The sequence below is a fragment of the Nuphar pumila genome, chromosome 7 (genome assembly GCF_984573655.1).
Source record: "Nuphar pumila chromosome 7, dmNupPumi1.hap1.1, whole genome shotgun sequence".
Taxonomy (NCBI): Eukaryota; Viridiplantae; Streptophyta; class Magnoliopsida; order Nymphaeales; family Nymphaeaceae; genus Nuphar; species Nuphar pumila.
The window spans coordinates 49,721,830-49,740,080 of NC_143255.1; the positions used below are offsets into that span (position 1 = coordinate 49,721,830).

General features: G+C 38.9%; 1 protein-coding gene and 1 pseudogene across 1 annotated transcript; one reads left to right on the top strand and one right to left on the bottom strand.

Moving 5' to 3' along the window:
- Positions 1-2,501: 2,501 nt before the first annotated feature.
- Positions 2,502-7,877, bottom strand: LOC149832216 (uncharacterized). Its single transcript, XM_090014382.1, has 9 exons — positions 7,859-7,877; positions 6,808-7,159; positions 5,968-6,001; positions 5,566-5,763; positions 4,671-4,760; positions 3,055-3,120; positions 2,864-2,955; positions 2,748-2,795; positions 2,502-2,672 (listed from the first exon to the last, which is right to left on the bottom strand). Exons 2-9 carry the CDS (start codon positions 7,128-7,130, stop codon positions 2,555-2,557), a joined length of 969 nt encoding a protein of 322 aa, XP_089870508.1. The 5' UTR covers positions 7,131-7,159; positions 7,859-7,877; the 3' UTR covers positions 2,502-2,554.
- Positions 7,878-8,202: 325 nt separating this feature from the next.
- On the top strand, positions 8,203-15,920 carry LOC149832217 (ubiquitin-ribosomal protein eS31z fusion protein pseudogene; annotated as a pseudogene).
- Positions 15,921-18,251: the final 2,331 nt, after the last annotated feature.

The following is an 18,251-nucleotide window of genomic DNA, read 5'->3' on the forward strand; positions in this document are numbered from 1 at the left end:
GGGTCTGCAATCCATTGCACAAATGGAACTGCAACCCGCATTGAAACTTCAAATATAAATTGGTCACTGTAAATTACTCATTGATACTTGAGCTAAGATAAAGATCCAGTTCTAGATTGTGTGGCACATATGGCCAACTTCCATTGTGTTGGCTGGATCCTCGATGCCTCTGCCATTAATCAATTGTTTCATGCATTAATTTCATTGTTTGGTTAATGGAAGAAACCAAGTGATATGCACCACAGGTACATCCTAGACGCAGTTCTTTATGTTGCATCAACCTGTGGTGGGTGATACACCTCGGCGCTTTGAACCAAAGTTCATGACCTTATTCCTATGGTGGTTTGGTTATTTAGGCCCTGTTTGGGTACTGTCTTTTCAAGATTGGGTGCTGAGGAGTCCCCATCATCAAAATCATTTGGGAGTGATAGGAAATGATGGGATTGGGACAGTTTTTCAGCACCTACTCATTTCAGTTCTCATTCAAATGAGGTAGTAGTTACTAACTACCATGCCAGTTACCATACGGAAGAGCTTCCGAGGTGAACTCCCCAGTTGCCTACCTGGTTTCAATCTCAGACTGAAACTGCCTCCAAAACAAGCATGAAAGTGGATCCCTATCCGAACTCTACCAATGCTCCCAAACTATCATCTTGATTTGCCAAAGCCATGAACGTTGTGGATTCCATATTTGCATCCATAACTGCCTCCGGCAGGCAGTTCACAAACATAGCCTTAGACTCCTTGTTAGGTCGAGTAGAAGGGGTAGGAGGGGCAGAGCTTTGTTCTCTGGAAGAGATGCTGCGCTGTTTGCACGCTTGTATTGCAAGTACTAATTGGATTCCCCTCCCATGCACGTATTTAAGAGCCTCTTGTGAAAATTCAACGTAGATTTTAAAATGCACCCCCTGAATGGGACAGGCCTTGCAAACAACAGGCTGCAGCCCATCAAGGTCAAGTCCCTAAAACTTGTCCAACACTGATTGAGTCACTCCGGGGCCTATGGGCTACCAACCCATCTCAAATAAGACCGAGCCAAGCCTGGCCCAGGTTCAATTTTATACGTGTTTGATCTGCCTGTTGATGGACCATGGGCTAGTCGAAGGCCAGCCCATCATCTCAACAGGCCAACCTAAGCCTGGTTCACAGCATACCAGCCGAAACTCTCCCGGAATGGAGCTGCCCAGCCCAATGTCCAGACGCATGGGGCTTGTAAAAAGCTGAGGAGGATAAAGAAAAAAAAAAGTTCCCCGGTCCCAATTTGGCATAAATTGATCTCTCCCTCTCATAAATTCATAATCACTAATAAAATTTTGGTTCTGCTGAATGGTGATGTCATTGTTCCTGGTTCCAATCAGTAAGGCTCACAAAGGGAAATCATGCAACTGCAGGATGTACATGGAACGGTAATATATGAAGCTCCTTCCACTAACGTCTACATCGAGCGAACTTTACAGTATAAGAGGGGGATTTTACAATGCTGTAACAAAAAAATCACCAATCAGATGTTATGCCAATGGAGGAATGTTTCACATATTATAAACACCCATCTTCCCTTCTATTTCTTTCTTTTCTTTTTGTAATTATTTTTTAGGGTTACCCCATCTTAGTATGAATTTTCCAAAACTTTTATCTAAACTTTATGCTAGAAAATTCATAATTTGATGATTTTCTTAGGAAATTAACTATCTCTCAATAATGTCTAAAATTGTTTATTTTGCTCGTGGGTCATAAAGATTGTTACAACTACACAAGCCAAAGTAATTTATCCCACCAAAATAGTTTGTCCAGGTTGTTGATCCATGAAGTTCATCAATGACATCTTCAAGTCTCATCCCACTGCCTACAAAATGCTATATATGCATGAAATTGGGAGGGTACAGTAGTTATTAAAATTTCACTTTTCATTTGACAAAGCAAAGAATGAAAAAAAAAGAAAACTTGGAAAACCAAAATAAAAGCAAGTTGCTGCACAGACGAATGATAAGAACTGATCTGGTCATGCATTTATTTTGTCCATGTCATTAGACCCGTTCAATGTATAAGTCTTGCAAGTTGGTTGGGACTCATTTATATTTCATTAAATTAAGTGCTCAGCTCTTACTACAGAGAAAAGAAAGAGCTGGCCTTTTGGGTCATGAAGGGTTGATGGCCACCAGCATCGCATTGCACTCATCAGAGATCAGCATTTCCTTCTGCAACTAATCTCTCCACCGGATCAATTCGTTGAAATCATGGGATTGGGCAATGCTCAGATGCAGTTACTTTGAACTCGTAATATTCTTGTCCTGCATACTTAGGAATGGATGCGTAGCTGCTAAAGACTGAGACCCCTTATTCTTACTAAATACTAACCAGACAGGGCCTTGACCTGCAGACTTTGTTACTATCATAGTTGCCCCATCCAGCAACTTTTCACTTGCGGGTGCAGGGATATGCAGTATGCACACGTAGGCCACACACACGTGTACGTGCCATGCATACAAACAAACCTTTGGAGGTTTCTCCAATATGGTAAGCAGCTTCAATAAAAGCTCTGTTCACATTTGCCATGTTACTTCGAACATTGATATGATTGAGGAAACCATCTTGGGAAGAAGAAGTGCTTGGCCTTTATGATACAAGCAAACAATGCATAGCATGGGATGTGCAACAAACCAACAAAAAAGTACCTGACAAATGAGAAAAAAAGAATGTTACTGAATAGAACTGAGAGATGGAGAGAGAGAGAGAGCATCAGAAGTTACCATAGAGGAGCCCAGGTAGATGACAGGTCAAGAAATGGGTACGGCCACCTATAACAAAGTCAGATATTAAGATCACTGTCTCACACATACATGGAAAGAAGAAAAGGAGAACTTACCATATAGGCACAGAAGCATGAATAACCCACTGGAACATAACATATACACAAGTCCATAGGATAAAGTATGCGATGCGATACCAGGGGAATCGCTGAAATGAAAGAAATTGAAAGTCTAAGCTGCATCTCACGTAAAGTGTACCCCAGCTAGTAAAAAATTCAGGAGTTTTATCTATGGAAGCAAGACTTACCATGCAATTAACTGAAGTATCTATAAGGAGAAGCACAGCATTGATTGAGTGCATACTGATCATCAGCTGCAAACAAAATTATAACATAAATTACTCCTCCAAGATAGACATCTCAAATCAAATATGGCCAAGATGAAAACACTTTATCTATTACGGTGATGAAAAGGCTACAAATTTTACATGCTTTTCCTCTTCTAAGCAGTTTCCTTCTTCAAAAGAAGTAAACAAATCCCCAAGGGGGGTTGCCGTAGTGGGGTGGGGCCTTGGCTGCTAGACGGGCAGTCAAGGTTCTATTCTCATGGGTGTCTCCCCTCTACGGAAGCCAATGCATAGCATAGGCCTCAGGGGCAGGGGTCCTAGCCTCGGACTTTTACGCTGTTGTCATGACGACCGTAGGTATGGCAGGCTGAGCCAGCGCGACCAGGTCTTCGTGCCGGGTGCAGCTTCTTCGGGTTATAAATTCAAAAAAAGAAGTAAACAAAACTGTCAACCTCACTTTAGACATATCAAAAATATTGTACTTGTCTTTGCCTTACTTCTGGCTTTCTTTTTCATGTTTCTTTATTTTCACAAATTTTCAGTAAAATGTTAACCAATGTTAAAATCATATATACAGTTCCATGTAGAGTATCTATTCTTTTTCATATAGTCAAGTAGAGGTCAAGCAAAACTCTACCAGTTCAAATATTGATAAACAAAAAAGTTCAAGATTAAAATCCATTTACATTAAGGAATCATTATGGTGGTGTATTCTTCCAATTGTTATATGAACCAAGTCTGTCCATCTTAGCTAAGAACCTAAGTAAATTATGCATTTCCTTAACATGCAGTCACACAAAACCAGTTGAAATGGAAAAATACAGAATTTATCCAAAGTCCATCATGATTGGTCTTCCCTAGATGACCCAGTATTGATCTTGACATTCTTCTTTAAATCATCAAGTGAACTTATCAAAGAGAACCATACTGTTCTGTCAGCATCTTTTTCTCGTGTATGATCTTCGACTGTAAACCAATATACCATTTTTCCTTACATAGGCTGTATACATGCAAAAGTCTCCTGTCCACTGTGTGGAGTTCATCTTCTTGCATACATCCACATAGCCTCTACGCACTTGGTTCCTTATCTCCAACTGAAGAATGTAATCTCTCACAACATTAAATACTTCCCATATCATACTATCAACAATTTCAACAAATTTATCGCTCCTTATCTGCAATATCTTTTAAACCACTAGGAAACTGTCCATCAAACATTTGTTCCTAGCATTTCTTTGACCATGAATCTAAACCAGATACTCTTAGAAGAAACTGTAAAACAGTACATTATCAGTCTAACTACCTTGTCATAGTGTAAACATTGCTTTGTAAACAAATTTTTGTTGTTCATTTGGGTGTTTTGGTTTCAGTTTCTGAATAAATAGAGCTGCATATATCCAGTGGAAAGACAGTGAAGACATTCCAACACATTTGGGATAATACATGCCAGTTGCTAACTTCCTTCACAGCTTAAAGATAATGATATTAATAACTAATTGAAAGATGTAAATTACAGAAATCACAAGAAAACAAATTCAGAGATGTTATTGAGTCTTTGTGTCAAGAGCATCACTTACAAAATTTAAGCTATAATCTTTTGCAGTGAGAAATGGGAAAATGATAAACCAGTAAACACAATCTGTGAGCATCACAGCTCCTGCACTCATCTGTTAAAAATCACAATACAATTTAGGACATTCGCATGATTGCTGCAGAAGAAAAGAGTGAAACACATGCTGGAAATGTACTCTAAAGTGACCAAGAATTGATTAATAACACTCAATGCAATGAATCAGAATGGAAACATTATGGCTCAATTAGAACCCAAAAACAGCTTTGTTTCAATTGAAACATGGATATTAGAAATGATATCCTAATATCCCATCGGTTTGCAATGGACATTAGAAATGATATCCTAATATTCCATCAGTTTGCAAGTGGTTGAACAATTTATTTGAACATGAAGCACAAATGGGCTTGCAGACATCAATTCAGGCCAGGAATTAGCAGACATGCACTACTAATTTTACACCTTTTAGATATTCTGTGCTTGTCCTTCCTAAGGAGACAATGAATCGTGACAGCCTAGCAATGTATATACAGCTATTAGCATTACATGCATATGGTATGCCAGGGTGGGCTTCATAGTTTTGAAACAGGGGATCGCCCAAATAAACTGGATAACAAGGGCAAAAGGCCTACTCTGAGAAAGAGTATAAACCCAAGAAGTAAGTGTTGTCTAAGGACCAAAGAGGATTAAAAGAAAAAACTTCCATAGTAATGATATAGACAGAAGATAAAAAGACATGATAACTGGAAAAAAAGGGCTTTTCTTCATAAGGCAATGGAATAAATTGTCTCATGAAGATGAACAAAAAACACAAAGGCTACAGTCATATACTTCTCGAATGAAAACTATATCTGAACTTTTCCGACTCTACCATGCTTAATGAGCATTATACAAATACACACCTGAAACATAACCTGAAAGATGTGGCCCCAAACCCCTGCCTTTTCACGAACATATCTTTCTGTGTGGTTATTGATTGCACCCATGTTTCCGCTTTCCCCGTCTACGGGAGGCACATATCTGCCTCTCTCAGTATTTACATCATTACTTCCATTCTTGAGACAGAGATAGCAGCCGTACATGGACAGCACAGATCCAAGCTGCAAACCAAGTAGTGAACATAAGTCACCAAGCCATTATTTCTGATAAACAAAATATATGAGAACCTGATTTGATAAGATATCATGAACAGCTGACATAAGCAAAACACATACAAACTTCAAGAGAGTTTTCTATCACCATTTTCAAGATAGAATGAAAGAGGCAAGGTAGAATGCATTCCTCCTCAAAATTAAATGACTTACCCCAAAATAAATCGTTATTAATGTGAATGTCCACCTGTTCAGCACCAAATAGAATTGAAATGCAAAGTTACAATCTATAAAATACCACTTCAAGCCTGTAATGAGATACAAAACTATTACTGATCAAATAAGGATAAGTGCGAAAAAAGGTTTCAATAAATATTGCTGGTCCAAAGAGGCAAGGATATGGAACCTCTACTGATGGTTCTATGTCTTGTTCTTCAACACCTGAATTTTCAGTTTCTTATTATGTTTTTCGACTTCATACTTAGTAGTCATTTGACCTCAAATATTTATGTGAAAGCCAACAAATATTTTTAATTGAATACACCAGAAGGAGAACAAGTACAAAGAAGAGTAAGACCATGCTAAATGTATTCATAAAAAATATTCGTTAGCTTTCACACACAATATTTGAGAAAAATGGGTACTAATTTTGAAGTGGAGAACATAATAAGAAACTGAAATTCCGGTGTTGAACAACCTGTAGGACCATCAATGAAGTACAGGGGATTTTGTAAAATGATATTTATCGGATATAGGCCCTAGATGTGACAGTGTAAAAGGAAAAGTAGAATTCCCTAGCGTTAGTGTTTGGAACCTCATAGCCTATAACTCAGTGTTTGGATTCAGTTAGGCCCAGCTAGTTAGTCTATCTGACTGAATCTGAGTTGGGAAATATAATTTCAGCAAGCAACCCATTGAACGAGATTGAGAAGCTTCTAGACTCATTGAACTCCATTTGGACTTCATTGGATTGAATCCTATTTGACTCCCAAGTAAGTTTGGTCATTGGTTAAGCTATCTACAACTGATACAGTACATGAAGAAACAACTTACTGAGTATAGAAGTACAACATGATACCCCCGTCCAAAAAGATATTGATGGAGAGCAGAGATGCCATTAGACAGAAAGCAACAACACGAAAAAGCAGCAACAAAGCAGGATGAATTTCTTTCAAGCATGGTCTCCAAGATTCGTCTGCATACAGTGTGTCATCCGTTTCTCCACCTGAATCCTCTTCAAGGCCCCGTCCTTTAATGGATGATTCATGCTTCAGAATCAAAACTGATGCAAGAAATATCGCAAGAAGTATCCATATTGCACATACAAAAACTTGCCAGTGCATCCAGTACTCCAAATTGGTTGTATCGGCCGTCATTACTGGTTGCCAAGTGGCCTTCAAAAACCCTGTATAATTCATAGGGAACTTGAAGTAACTATCAATTACTTCAACTCTAGTCATTTCTCTCCTCATACTTCCCATTTTCCACAGATAGCACTATAGATCGAGTTATTAAAACACTTGAAAACAAAAAAAATACTACAAAATTCAAAGTAAAAACTAGGAAAGTATCAGAAAGTTTACATTGCTAAAGTACAAGATTCTAGAAAAAGAACAATGCATTATCTCAGAAGACAGAAAGAAACAACCAAAAACTTCTGAAAATAGATGAATTACTCAAGGATAACAAAATGGTTGTAACTTAAAAAGTAAATAACTTATCAAAAGATACACTAAAAAAACCGAAGAGTCGAACCAAAAATCTCAACTAACTACAAAACCCATAAAAAATTGGAAGATGGGGATGACAGATTCAGATGAAGAGTACAATATTCTTAAAGATCTCCTAAATTTTAAAACCCATTCCCCCCAAAGGAATGGAAAAACCGATACCAACAAAAATGAAGACAGTGAAACACCAACTACCCAAGACAATGGAGAAATCAAACAGACTCCCAACCATCAAAAACCAACAGTTACACCGATCTCTGAAACAGGAAGCTTCACATGACAACCCCACTAAATGGCTCAATGCATAAATGCGAACCATGAATTGGGAAACAAAGCGTCCCATCCCATTAGAGGTATGGTCATTTTTGACGCACAGGAATCTGACGAAACCCGCAATTCAGTCTGGGTTTGCCCATCACGTTTCTCATTCAGTTTTCTACAAAAAAAAGCAAAAAATGCAAGAAATTACAAAAAGGGTATGCTTACCGATTAAAAGCAGGAATTCACGGTGGTGTTGAGCAAGATGCTTTGCTTCTCTTCTTTGAAAAGTATGCTTTGAGTGTAAGACTCTCTCTCTTCTTTGTTAGAACACACACAAAGTATGATCCAAGTGCTACGTGTACATGTTGCATGCGTCAATTGGGAGCAAATCATTGGTTGGAGAATGTTAAGGTTTGTGCAGTTTGGGTGGTTAGGAATAAGGGATAGATGGGTGGGGATGGATGATGATGATAATCATGGCATGTCCATAACGTATGACTGCACATGGATCGTCACCAACGAAGTTTATAAAGTCCATGGACCCTGGCAGGATCACGATCCATTCTATCTGCTTTCTAGAAGTTCAACTACGGCCGGCCGGTGGGACCCATCAGCAACGTGATTGGTTTCTCTTTGGCCATTGGTTTGCATGAGGTCCGCCAACCAGGATGTTACAGATTTGTTTGCAGTACGTATCGGGTCAGAGCTAGCCTGGTCCAAACCAAACAAAGCCACACCCCCCCGCACCCCTTAGCGGGTGCGATAAGCTTCCGATATCGATTTAGTAAGAAGTGAGCTAACTTGGATCTAGATCTAGTCTGATCCATTAAGAGCACCAAACAAAAGGTCGGTAATTAGAACAACCATGGTCCATGAGACATCTAGGATGTCCTCTGACTTGAACTTGGACTTGGAAAAAGGAACCTGTAATTGGTTTGGACCCAGACCCGCATGAGTGCCACTCATTTATATCCCAACTTGAAGCATTCCTTATGTGCAAAAACTATCCTTCAATGAGAGAAGAGAGAGAGAGCAAAGGCATCAAGGGAGCATGAAGCTATGATAAACTTTTCTGTAAAAAATAGAGTTAAGACAAATAAATGTGGTGACAAATGACAGAAAAGAATGTGTTCCATTGGACAGTATGTTTGATTGCCAAGAAGTTTAGGATAACATTTTATATGGAAGCATGCATTTTAATACGCATTACCATTTGGGGGTGAACAAAACCAAGGTGTCTGATCTGCTTTACAGCCAGCATCACGGGAAGCTTCTTATTGAGAGTTTTTCTCTCTTAAAGCTCCAATTACAAGATTTTGGTTGAACCAATGGTCCAGTATCTTGTGCACCAGGTGGTCAAGGAAAGAAATGGAATATGGTGGCCAAATTGTTAAAAAGTAGTGGGTCACCTTTAACTTTTGGATATAGAGTTCAGTTCTAGTCCTTTCAATGGACACTTGAATCTGTCCCAGTGAGACCGGACAGACCTGCCCAGTGGGTCCGATTAGCTTTTTAGGTTCAGATCATGTAGGACTCAAATCCATCTCAAGTATTTTCATCTTTGTGTCCAACCAATTTTGCATGTAAAGTTATTTGTTGGCTATTGGCAAAGGAAATGAGAAATATGCAGCTCTCTCTCTTATCTACACGCATAGGCTACCCTACAAAAAGATTGATTTCCATGACGATAAAGTTCTAGGTCATCAAATCAATCAAAGGCCATCTCATGCTCTCTCTCTCTCTCTCTCTCTCTCTCTCTATATATATATATATATATATATATATATATATATATATATATATATATATATATATATATATATATATATATATAAAGGAATGATTCTTTCGTTAAATCGCCCACCCTCCTGTTATCGTCTTCAAAAATCTTATGTAAATGTGATCTTTGTCAATTCTTCTGACTCTGAATGCGATCTTCATAGTCGAAAACCTAAAAGTCAAACTCTTTTTTTTATGTGTAAGTAAGATTTTATAAAATAAAAAATTTCAAAAATTTAAAAACCATTGTTTTTTATAACTTTGTAAAACCCTATCTATGCATAAAAAAAACTTGACTCAAGAGTTGGTATCACATCAGTAAGGTCATGCACATCGACATATGGTTTTTGAAGGCGTGGACAGGTGGGTGGACCATCCAATATAAAACGAGTTTGGAACATGTGATTATTACATGTATGCAGATATTTTGAGCCCTTCAAAGATCAAACCAATATGTCATATTAAAAATCCTGATTTTATGTCAGCAAACCATGTTAACTATATTATGGAACCGAGTTCATACAGCTTAAAACTATGTTTTACAGCTAGCTGGGTAAAAAGCATAGCAAAACTCTCTCTCTCTCTCTTAATTAGACGTCAACATCAAGTTTCTTTTTCTGGCATTTATTTTTCTTGGACGAATAGGCCTCCTTATTGCATACTTCTTTATAGGGTTTTTGTCTCACCCAAGCAGATGGATATCATCCCCAACGTCAGATGTCTCTTTCTTTCCTCTTCCATTTGGGATCATGGTCATGCCATCGTTTTGTGGGGGATCAACTTTAAATCTAAACGGGGTTTAATGTTTGAAAAATGGTAGCTTGAAGAACTGGACATTCAATCACTTATTTCATTTTCTTGGAATAAGCAGACTATTGGGCAGTGGGCGATGATTCAGTGCCACAAGAAGCCATCTCGCCTTGCCTCCGATATCAAGGCCTGACTTCATAGCCATGATGTGGTCAAATTTCAGCATATGACTGCTTGAAAACAAGAGCTTTCATACTTGTTTAAGTTTTATCTTGTTCAGCGCCTCTCTCTGAATTAAGCCTTCAACGCTTGCAAGCCAAACACACTGAGTTAACTTCTCTTCTGAAAAACTTAAGAGTAAAGGAGAAAATTTGTTGGAAGCAAAGAGTTAGGGTCAAATGGCTTGCAGCTGGTGATAACACAAAATTCTTTCACTCTTACACCTCCCATCGGCGTAGGCAGAACGCCATTCCATTTATTTCCATTAGAGGGATTAATTATCTACCCTTCTCCTCATGTTCAATCTGCCATTATCCAATAATTTAAGGACCTTTATTTGGTTTCGCCTGTCGCAGGGGGCATCATCGACATTACTTTCGTTAGGTCCATTAATCCTGATCTTTCTAGAAAGATGCAAATCAAGTTTTCTGAAGATGAGATTTTTAACGCCATCAAAGGTCTGTCTGGGTGGAAAGCCCAAGCTATGACAGGTTTCACATGGATTTCTTTCGACTTTTCTGGTCTTGTGTCAAATCTGATATATGTAATTTGTTCGATGAATTCTACCGTAACTTCAGATTGCCCATTCAAACTCACGTGACTATTATTTCCTTAATTCCGAAGCAGGATGCTTCCACGAATATCTACAGGTTTCGGCCGATTTCTGTTATGTGTGCTCTATATCGTATCGTTGCCAAGGTTTTTAGCTAATCGTCTGAGAGCCGTCACTGCCAATATTTTCTTGGGCTCACATTTTGCTTTTATTCCTAATAAACGACTTTAACACACCTTCATTCTGGCAACTGAAATTATTCACTCTCTTCACTTTAGTAGTCAACCTTATTTCTCTCTTAAGCTGGATTTTCATAATGCTTTTGACTCCGTGCACTGGCAATTCTTATTCCACATGTTATCTAACTTTGGTATTGGCCGTTGTTTCTCTGGCTAGGTCAAGGAACTTGTTACTAATGCTCGTGCCATGATTAAGATTAACTACCGTACAAGTGATCAATTCAATCTTGGGCGTGGCTTATGTCAAGGTTGTCCTCTATCGCCACTGTTGTTCAACATCGTTGCCGAGGGTTTCATGATGTTGCTTAAGTGGGCCACAGATAAGTTTCTGATCGACCCCATTCATGTTTCTCACTTAAATGCCCACATTCTCACTTATGCCGATATAATTATTTTTGGTCATGCTATCGTGCAACAAATGCTTAGATTTAAGCTTATTTTGCAACTATTTCTTTCTCTGTCTGTGCTCTCCCTTAATGACAACAAATGCTCTCTTTCTATGTTCAATGTTGACTCCAATATTCTTGATGTGGGTCAAAAAAATTTTAATTGCTCCATTTCTGAGTTGCTTATGACATACTTAGGCCTCTCTCTCCAAGTGAAACCTCTATCCTCTACCGCCTGAGCCCCCACAATCTACAAAATGCAGAACAAACTACTCTCATGACAGACCTCTTACCTCTCTATTGCTGGACACCTTACTCTCCTACGACATGTTCTTTCAACCATCCCTAAATTTTTCATGTCCATGTTCATGATGCCCGTAGGCGTGAAAAAATAGATCTCTAGTCTTATGGTGGACTTTCTTTGGTCCAGGTGCCACCTTCAGGGCAAGTGCCATTTGGTCGGTTGGTGCACGATAGTGCTCCTCAAGTGTATGGCTATCTTAGGGGTTTTTGCACCCAGACCAAAGAGTATTGCTCATGTCACCAAGATTTGTTGGGTCCGCTAACCGTCCAGAATCTCCTTACACTCTGTTGCTCCACGCTAAATATGGTGACCCAAACTGACTTCTGCTTAGATCGGGTCAACGGGGGTCAGTGATCTCTCACTTGCGTCACATGTAGCTGACCACAATATCAATTCTAAGAGACCATATCGGGGATGCGGTTTTTAATTCTCAATGGTCACAATGGGTGCTTTACCAAAATGGTAGGTTCTGCACTAACAAGTTGTACCGATCATTGCTGCCTCCGGGGGCCGATTGGTTCGTTGCGAGTGTGCTTTGGGCTAAGGGCCCTACCCTCGTTCTTGTGTCCTAGCCTGGTTAATCTTGCAAGATAGGGTCCAAACTCACAGTTATCTTAAGAGGTTGGGCTTCCACCTCGCCAGTTGGTGCGTTCTTTGTCACGCGACTGAAGAATCTACTTCTCACTTATTCTGGTCTTGTCCATTATTTGAGGAGCTATTTAAAAGGACGTGGCACCATTCAGAAGTTATCATCAAAGAGGAATCATTCGCGTTAGATATGCTCATGGGCCCTATTATTATTAGGTGTAGCAAGCGTTGGAGGATGATTTGGAGGACGTGGTTGCTACCTGGTGGTCTGTTTGGATGGCGCGTAATGATACTATTTTTTGTCATATCCCGATGGTCATCCCCAAACTCACACATTGCATTTTGGCTTATGTTTATTCAATTTTAGGTATCCATCTTTCCGATCTATCCTCTCCTCGATACGACGATCAATCCTTTCTGGTGCCCTCTGTCCTTGTGGCTTGAGTTTGGCATCGATTTTGCTCCATCGGCCCCTATTTTTTCCTTTTCTTTCTATCTCTCTCGCTCTCTTTTAATTATACGTAAATTAATCATCCTTGAATCTCATTTGTAGGGACATCGAGCCAAATTAACTAGCAGATATTGGGTAAAAAGTAGAAAGTAGAAAGTTATATGAAAAAATGTAGATAAAATCTGTTTTGTTACTTAAATGCATCTTCTAAGCATTTTGTCACAAAATATACATATACAAATATAATTTAAAAGTAAATGAATTAAAGGTACACTTTAAACACCAAAGAAAGGTTATATTTTGTATTGAGTGAAACACATTTTCCATTCCTCATAGACAAGGTTTCTGAAAAGTTTCAGAAGTATGAAAGAAACATAAATTCAAAGGAAAACCTTTTCATCACTCTAGGCCTATCAAGGAGCATTCCTTTTCAAACAATGTTCACCTGTTCTCTAAACCCCATTCACTGAAAAGCAAAAAGTAGCTCCAACTTTGAGAAAGAAGGAGATCTAGGGTTTACTTAAGTGCCTGCCTATGTGACATGGGCCAATCACATGAAATACAAAAAGCTATTTCATGAGAGTATTTTTTTTTGAATGAATGTTCATAGATCCTTGAATGAAAAACTAAGACACCTTGGATGCTGTCCATTAACAAGATGAATGCCATTCAAATCCTAGTAAAATAAATGGTCTCCACTTGAATGTGCTTCTTAAGTAGGTCTGGAAAACGAACTGAGCAGTTTGTGAGTTGGCTCAGTTCGGCTCATCAGAAACTCGTTGGTGATGGGTTCATATATTTGGCAAGCCGAGCAACGAGCTGCTCGTCTAGCTTAAACTAGTCAAGCCTAAACATAAGGTGTTCAGCTCGGCTGGATAAGTGTAATATATTAAAAAAAAAATCATACAATATATATAAAGAGAAGTTACGAATGAAAAATATATACATAAAATATGAACTATTAAGTGTAATATAATATATATATATATATATTCCATGTACAAATAACATGAAATGTTTTTACAAAAGCTAGCTCCAGCTTGGCTAAACATGTTCAAGCTAAGCCAGAAGCTCAATCCACATGTAAATAAGCTGAGCCCGAACATGGCCTGTTTGGTTTGTTCGGCCAGCCCTATTCATAAGGCTTTGTGATGCCTTGCACTTTCTAGATGAATGGCATTGTTAGTCACAAAATGGATGGCTATGATTCATCTAAAACATGATCTTTTTTGTGGGTTCTGCATTGTTTGTGATGATGATGAATGGAATTCAAGGTGCCGTGGGCATTTTTTAGGGATGTAAACGGGGCAGATTTGAGTCAGACCTATGCATTACAGAGTCCGTCTTAATCCCATTTTATCATAATCGGGTCTGGATTTAGATTTGAAATCAGATGGAGATTTACCGACATCAAATTCGGGATCCAGCATCTACATGTATTCAAATTCAGATTTTAGTCGGATTTGGATGCCAAATCTAATTCTGAATTTGGACGATTACCAGTTGGATCCCATTTTTGGCTACTGAATCTGAACAAACAGATTAGGGGTGCAAATGGGACAGATTCAAACCGGATCTTCTAAGATGCGAATCCAAATCCAAAAAGTGAACAGTAGATCCAAATCTGGATTCAGTTCAAAAAAGGTAAGGTTGAATCCTAATCCAAAATACAAGTGGTAATATTAGAACCTGAAAAAATAAAACAAAAACAAGTTATTTACGTGTAAAAAAATACAATCTGGTCAGATTTTGATCCAGATCAATTCTAGAGCGGACTAAAAATGCTGATCCGAATCTGACCCAAATACGAAAGTAATTCGATTGGACAGATATGAATTCGACCCAAATGCACATTTTGATTTTACTTAAAAGATCCATATCCAGGGATAACATGTCAAACTCAAACCAGATATCTGACCATATTTGATCCGTTTGCAGTCCTAAAACTGATCCAGTCTGAGATCTTATCCGTTTACATCCCTGAGAGTTCTCCATCAAAGGTTCCTTCGATCTGATCCACTCTCAAGTTCTTAATAAACTTCCAGTCTCAGTAACCACGATCCGATCCATCCAAACCATACAACTATCCAATGTCATAAACTGTATGACTTAAATGTCCTTGACCATTGAACACAAAGACTACCAGATCCCACCTATATAAACCTCTCCCCAATCCCTAATCTCTCTCTATCTCTCTCTAGTCTCTATATATCTCTCTCTCCTGCATCTGCGAAGATTCCGATCTTCGTGAAAACCCTAACGGGGAAGACGATCACCCTCGAGGTGGAGTCTTCGGATACCATCGACAACGTGAAGGCGAAGATCCAGGACAAGGAGGGCATCCCCCCAGACCAGCAGCGCCTTATCTTCGCCGGAAAGCAGCTCGAGGACGGCCGAACCCTCGTCGACTACAACATCCAGAAGGCTTCGACGCTCCACCTCGTCCTTCGCCTCCGGGGAGGCGCCAAGAAGCGCAAGAATCGCAAGAATCGCAAGAATTAGACCTACACAAAGCCCAAGAAGATCAAGCACAAGAAGAAGAAGGTCAAGCTCGCCGTCATCCAGTTCTACAAGGTCGGCGACTCCGGCAAGGTCCAGAGGCTCGGAAAGGAGTGTCCCAACGCCGATTGCGGCGCCGGCACATTCATGGCCAACCATTTCGATCGGCACTACTGCGGCAAGTGCGGCCTCACCTCGATTAGGGAGAATTCGGTTGGTTTCGGTTCCATCTGATCTTCGGTTTGTCTTATTCTGATGGGAAAGGAGCGGTTTTTAGGGTTTACTTTGACTTGCTTAGCGCAGAGTTTTTTTGTTGTGATTCATGAACGTGGAACGAACTAATTCGGATTTTGTGGACTTCGAATACTTTTGATTTTTATTAATAAATTTTGGTTTTGTTTTAGTAATTGGGGTTCAAATGTGATGTTATTACTTGTGGATTTAGTTTCCGCATTTACTTGTGATTTGGTCATGAGCATTTGGAATTTGTTGTTTTGCTTCTGAGAAAACGGAGTGGTGTTTGAGTATGTGGTGAATAATGAATTTGTTATTAACTTGATTATTTTTCTTCAGGTAGTCGAGTTAAATAAAAAAAACTAGGGCAGATAGACGTGAATACGGACTACATAATCTGGGTGAACTTACGTATTTAAGTGGGCGTGAATTAAAAGTCTCATTGGCTTTTTTGCTATTCTGTTAGGCTATTGCACTTTTCCAAAAAATTTGACGCTGATAAAAAATTTATGGATTATGTCTACATCGGTTGGGCTTGTTGTTTCATTGTACTATTAGTTCTTGCTGTTCATATTGTTTGATGATATTTTCTATTATATAATGAGGCCAAACAACTCTCATGTTGGCAAAGGCGTAGCTTGGGGGGGGGGGGGGGGGGGGGCAGGACTGGGCTGTAGCCCAGTCTTGCCTCCCGAAACAGTTAAATTTTTTTTTTTAAAAGCCCAGCCCTAGCCCAGCCATGACTGCATCAAATAGTTTGATTCTTCCATATGAAATAGATTTTTATTAATAATTGTAGCCATTTTTTATTTTATCTAAAAAAAAAAAATTCGGGGGCGCTGCCCCCGAACCCCTGACTATCACACAAAATTTGTTTTGCTACACCCCTGTTTGCCCCCCCCCCCCACCCCTCACATGAATCCTAGCTACGCCACTGCATGTTGGTATGAGGTGCAATTTATTGATGTAATCTGTGCTGCTCAAGGTTGATGGGTCTTCGACAGTGTTTGAAGGGATGGGGTTGATTGCTTTAGCGACGTTACCATTGTTTCTGATGTTGCTATTATCTCTCGTTGTTATTGCGACTGTTGCTTTATGTATTATGTGGTGATCAATGAATATCTGGTTGGGGCAAAGGACATGCTCTTTTTCTTGATTGAAATTTTTATTTTTTGTACATTTGTATTTTGAAAAGCTGTGGTTATTTGGTTCTCTCGGACATTGGAAATGGTAAGCTTGGAAATAGTTGGTTTTTATGTAGTCTGAATGTGAACGTGTTTCTTTGTTTTAAGGGGTTTAACTCATATACACCCATTGTAGTTGGTTTTTAACTTCTTTGGAGATTTTCAATTTGAATAGTATGATTGTTTTGCAAATTCATAGTATTATGTGGTGATCAATGAATATCTGGTTGGGGCAAGGGACAGGTTCTTTTTCTTGATTGAAATTTTTATTTTTTGTACATTTGTATTTTGAAAAGATGTGGTTATTTGGTTCTCTCGGACATTGGAAATGGTAAGTTTGGAAATAGTTGGTTTGTATGTAGTCTTATTGTGAACGTGTTTCTTTGTTTTGAGGGGTTTAGCTCATATACACACATTGTAGTTGGTTTTTAACTTCTTTGAGGTTTTTCAATTTGAATAGTATGATTGTTTTGCAAATTCATGGTTTTATGTCTTCTCATCTGTCCCCCGAATTAGGATCATAAGTTTATGATTAGAAGGTTCCAGCATCTGGTTCCTTTGGTTACATAATCTCTCTATATACTTTTAGGTGATGTCCTAGTTATACGAGGAGAATTTTATTGATGCAAGAACTGTATGCTTGGTCAAAAAATATACTTTTACCTTTCTTCTCGCAAAGCTTGATTGTTTTTCTGGTCCATTGGAAATCTAACATTCCCCACATGTACTTTTTTTTGCAGTTCTTCTTCTAGTAGTCTGAGTGCAGTACTTATTTCTCGTAGCTTTGCACTATTGGAGATCCATCTACGGTATGAAACTTTTGTAATTGTGTTGATTTCCCCCTATTTCCCCCTATATTGCTAGTGGGAAAGTTTGGAATCTGTGTCAGCCTCTGCCTGAACATGCATTTTGACTCCTGATTAGCATTGCCAACATCATAAGGGCTATCTCTGCCTCTGTCTTTATCAGTTTTCACATATTCACCCTCATAAACTGATCAGTGTGATGGTTGGAGTCTCTGATAACAATGCTATGTGGAATTGTGACAGTAGTAAATATGGATGTCTTACACCTTGTGTTATATATCGTTCCAACGTCATGGGGTAGTCATCTAAGCTGTATAGTTGGTCCATTTATCCATCCATTCCTTTGTCTTCCATATCTGTTGCCAATGTGCTATTTGAGAAGATAGGGTGGTCTTTGCTTTCTTTGCTTCTTTTTGGTTTAAAGATTATTCATGAAAGAGAAGGGTTGTAACTTTTGGATTTTTTTCCTTTTCCAAGTCTTGAACAATATTAGATTGGCATATTTTCTCTCTAT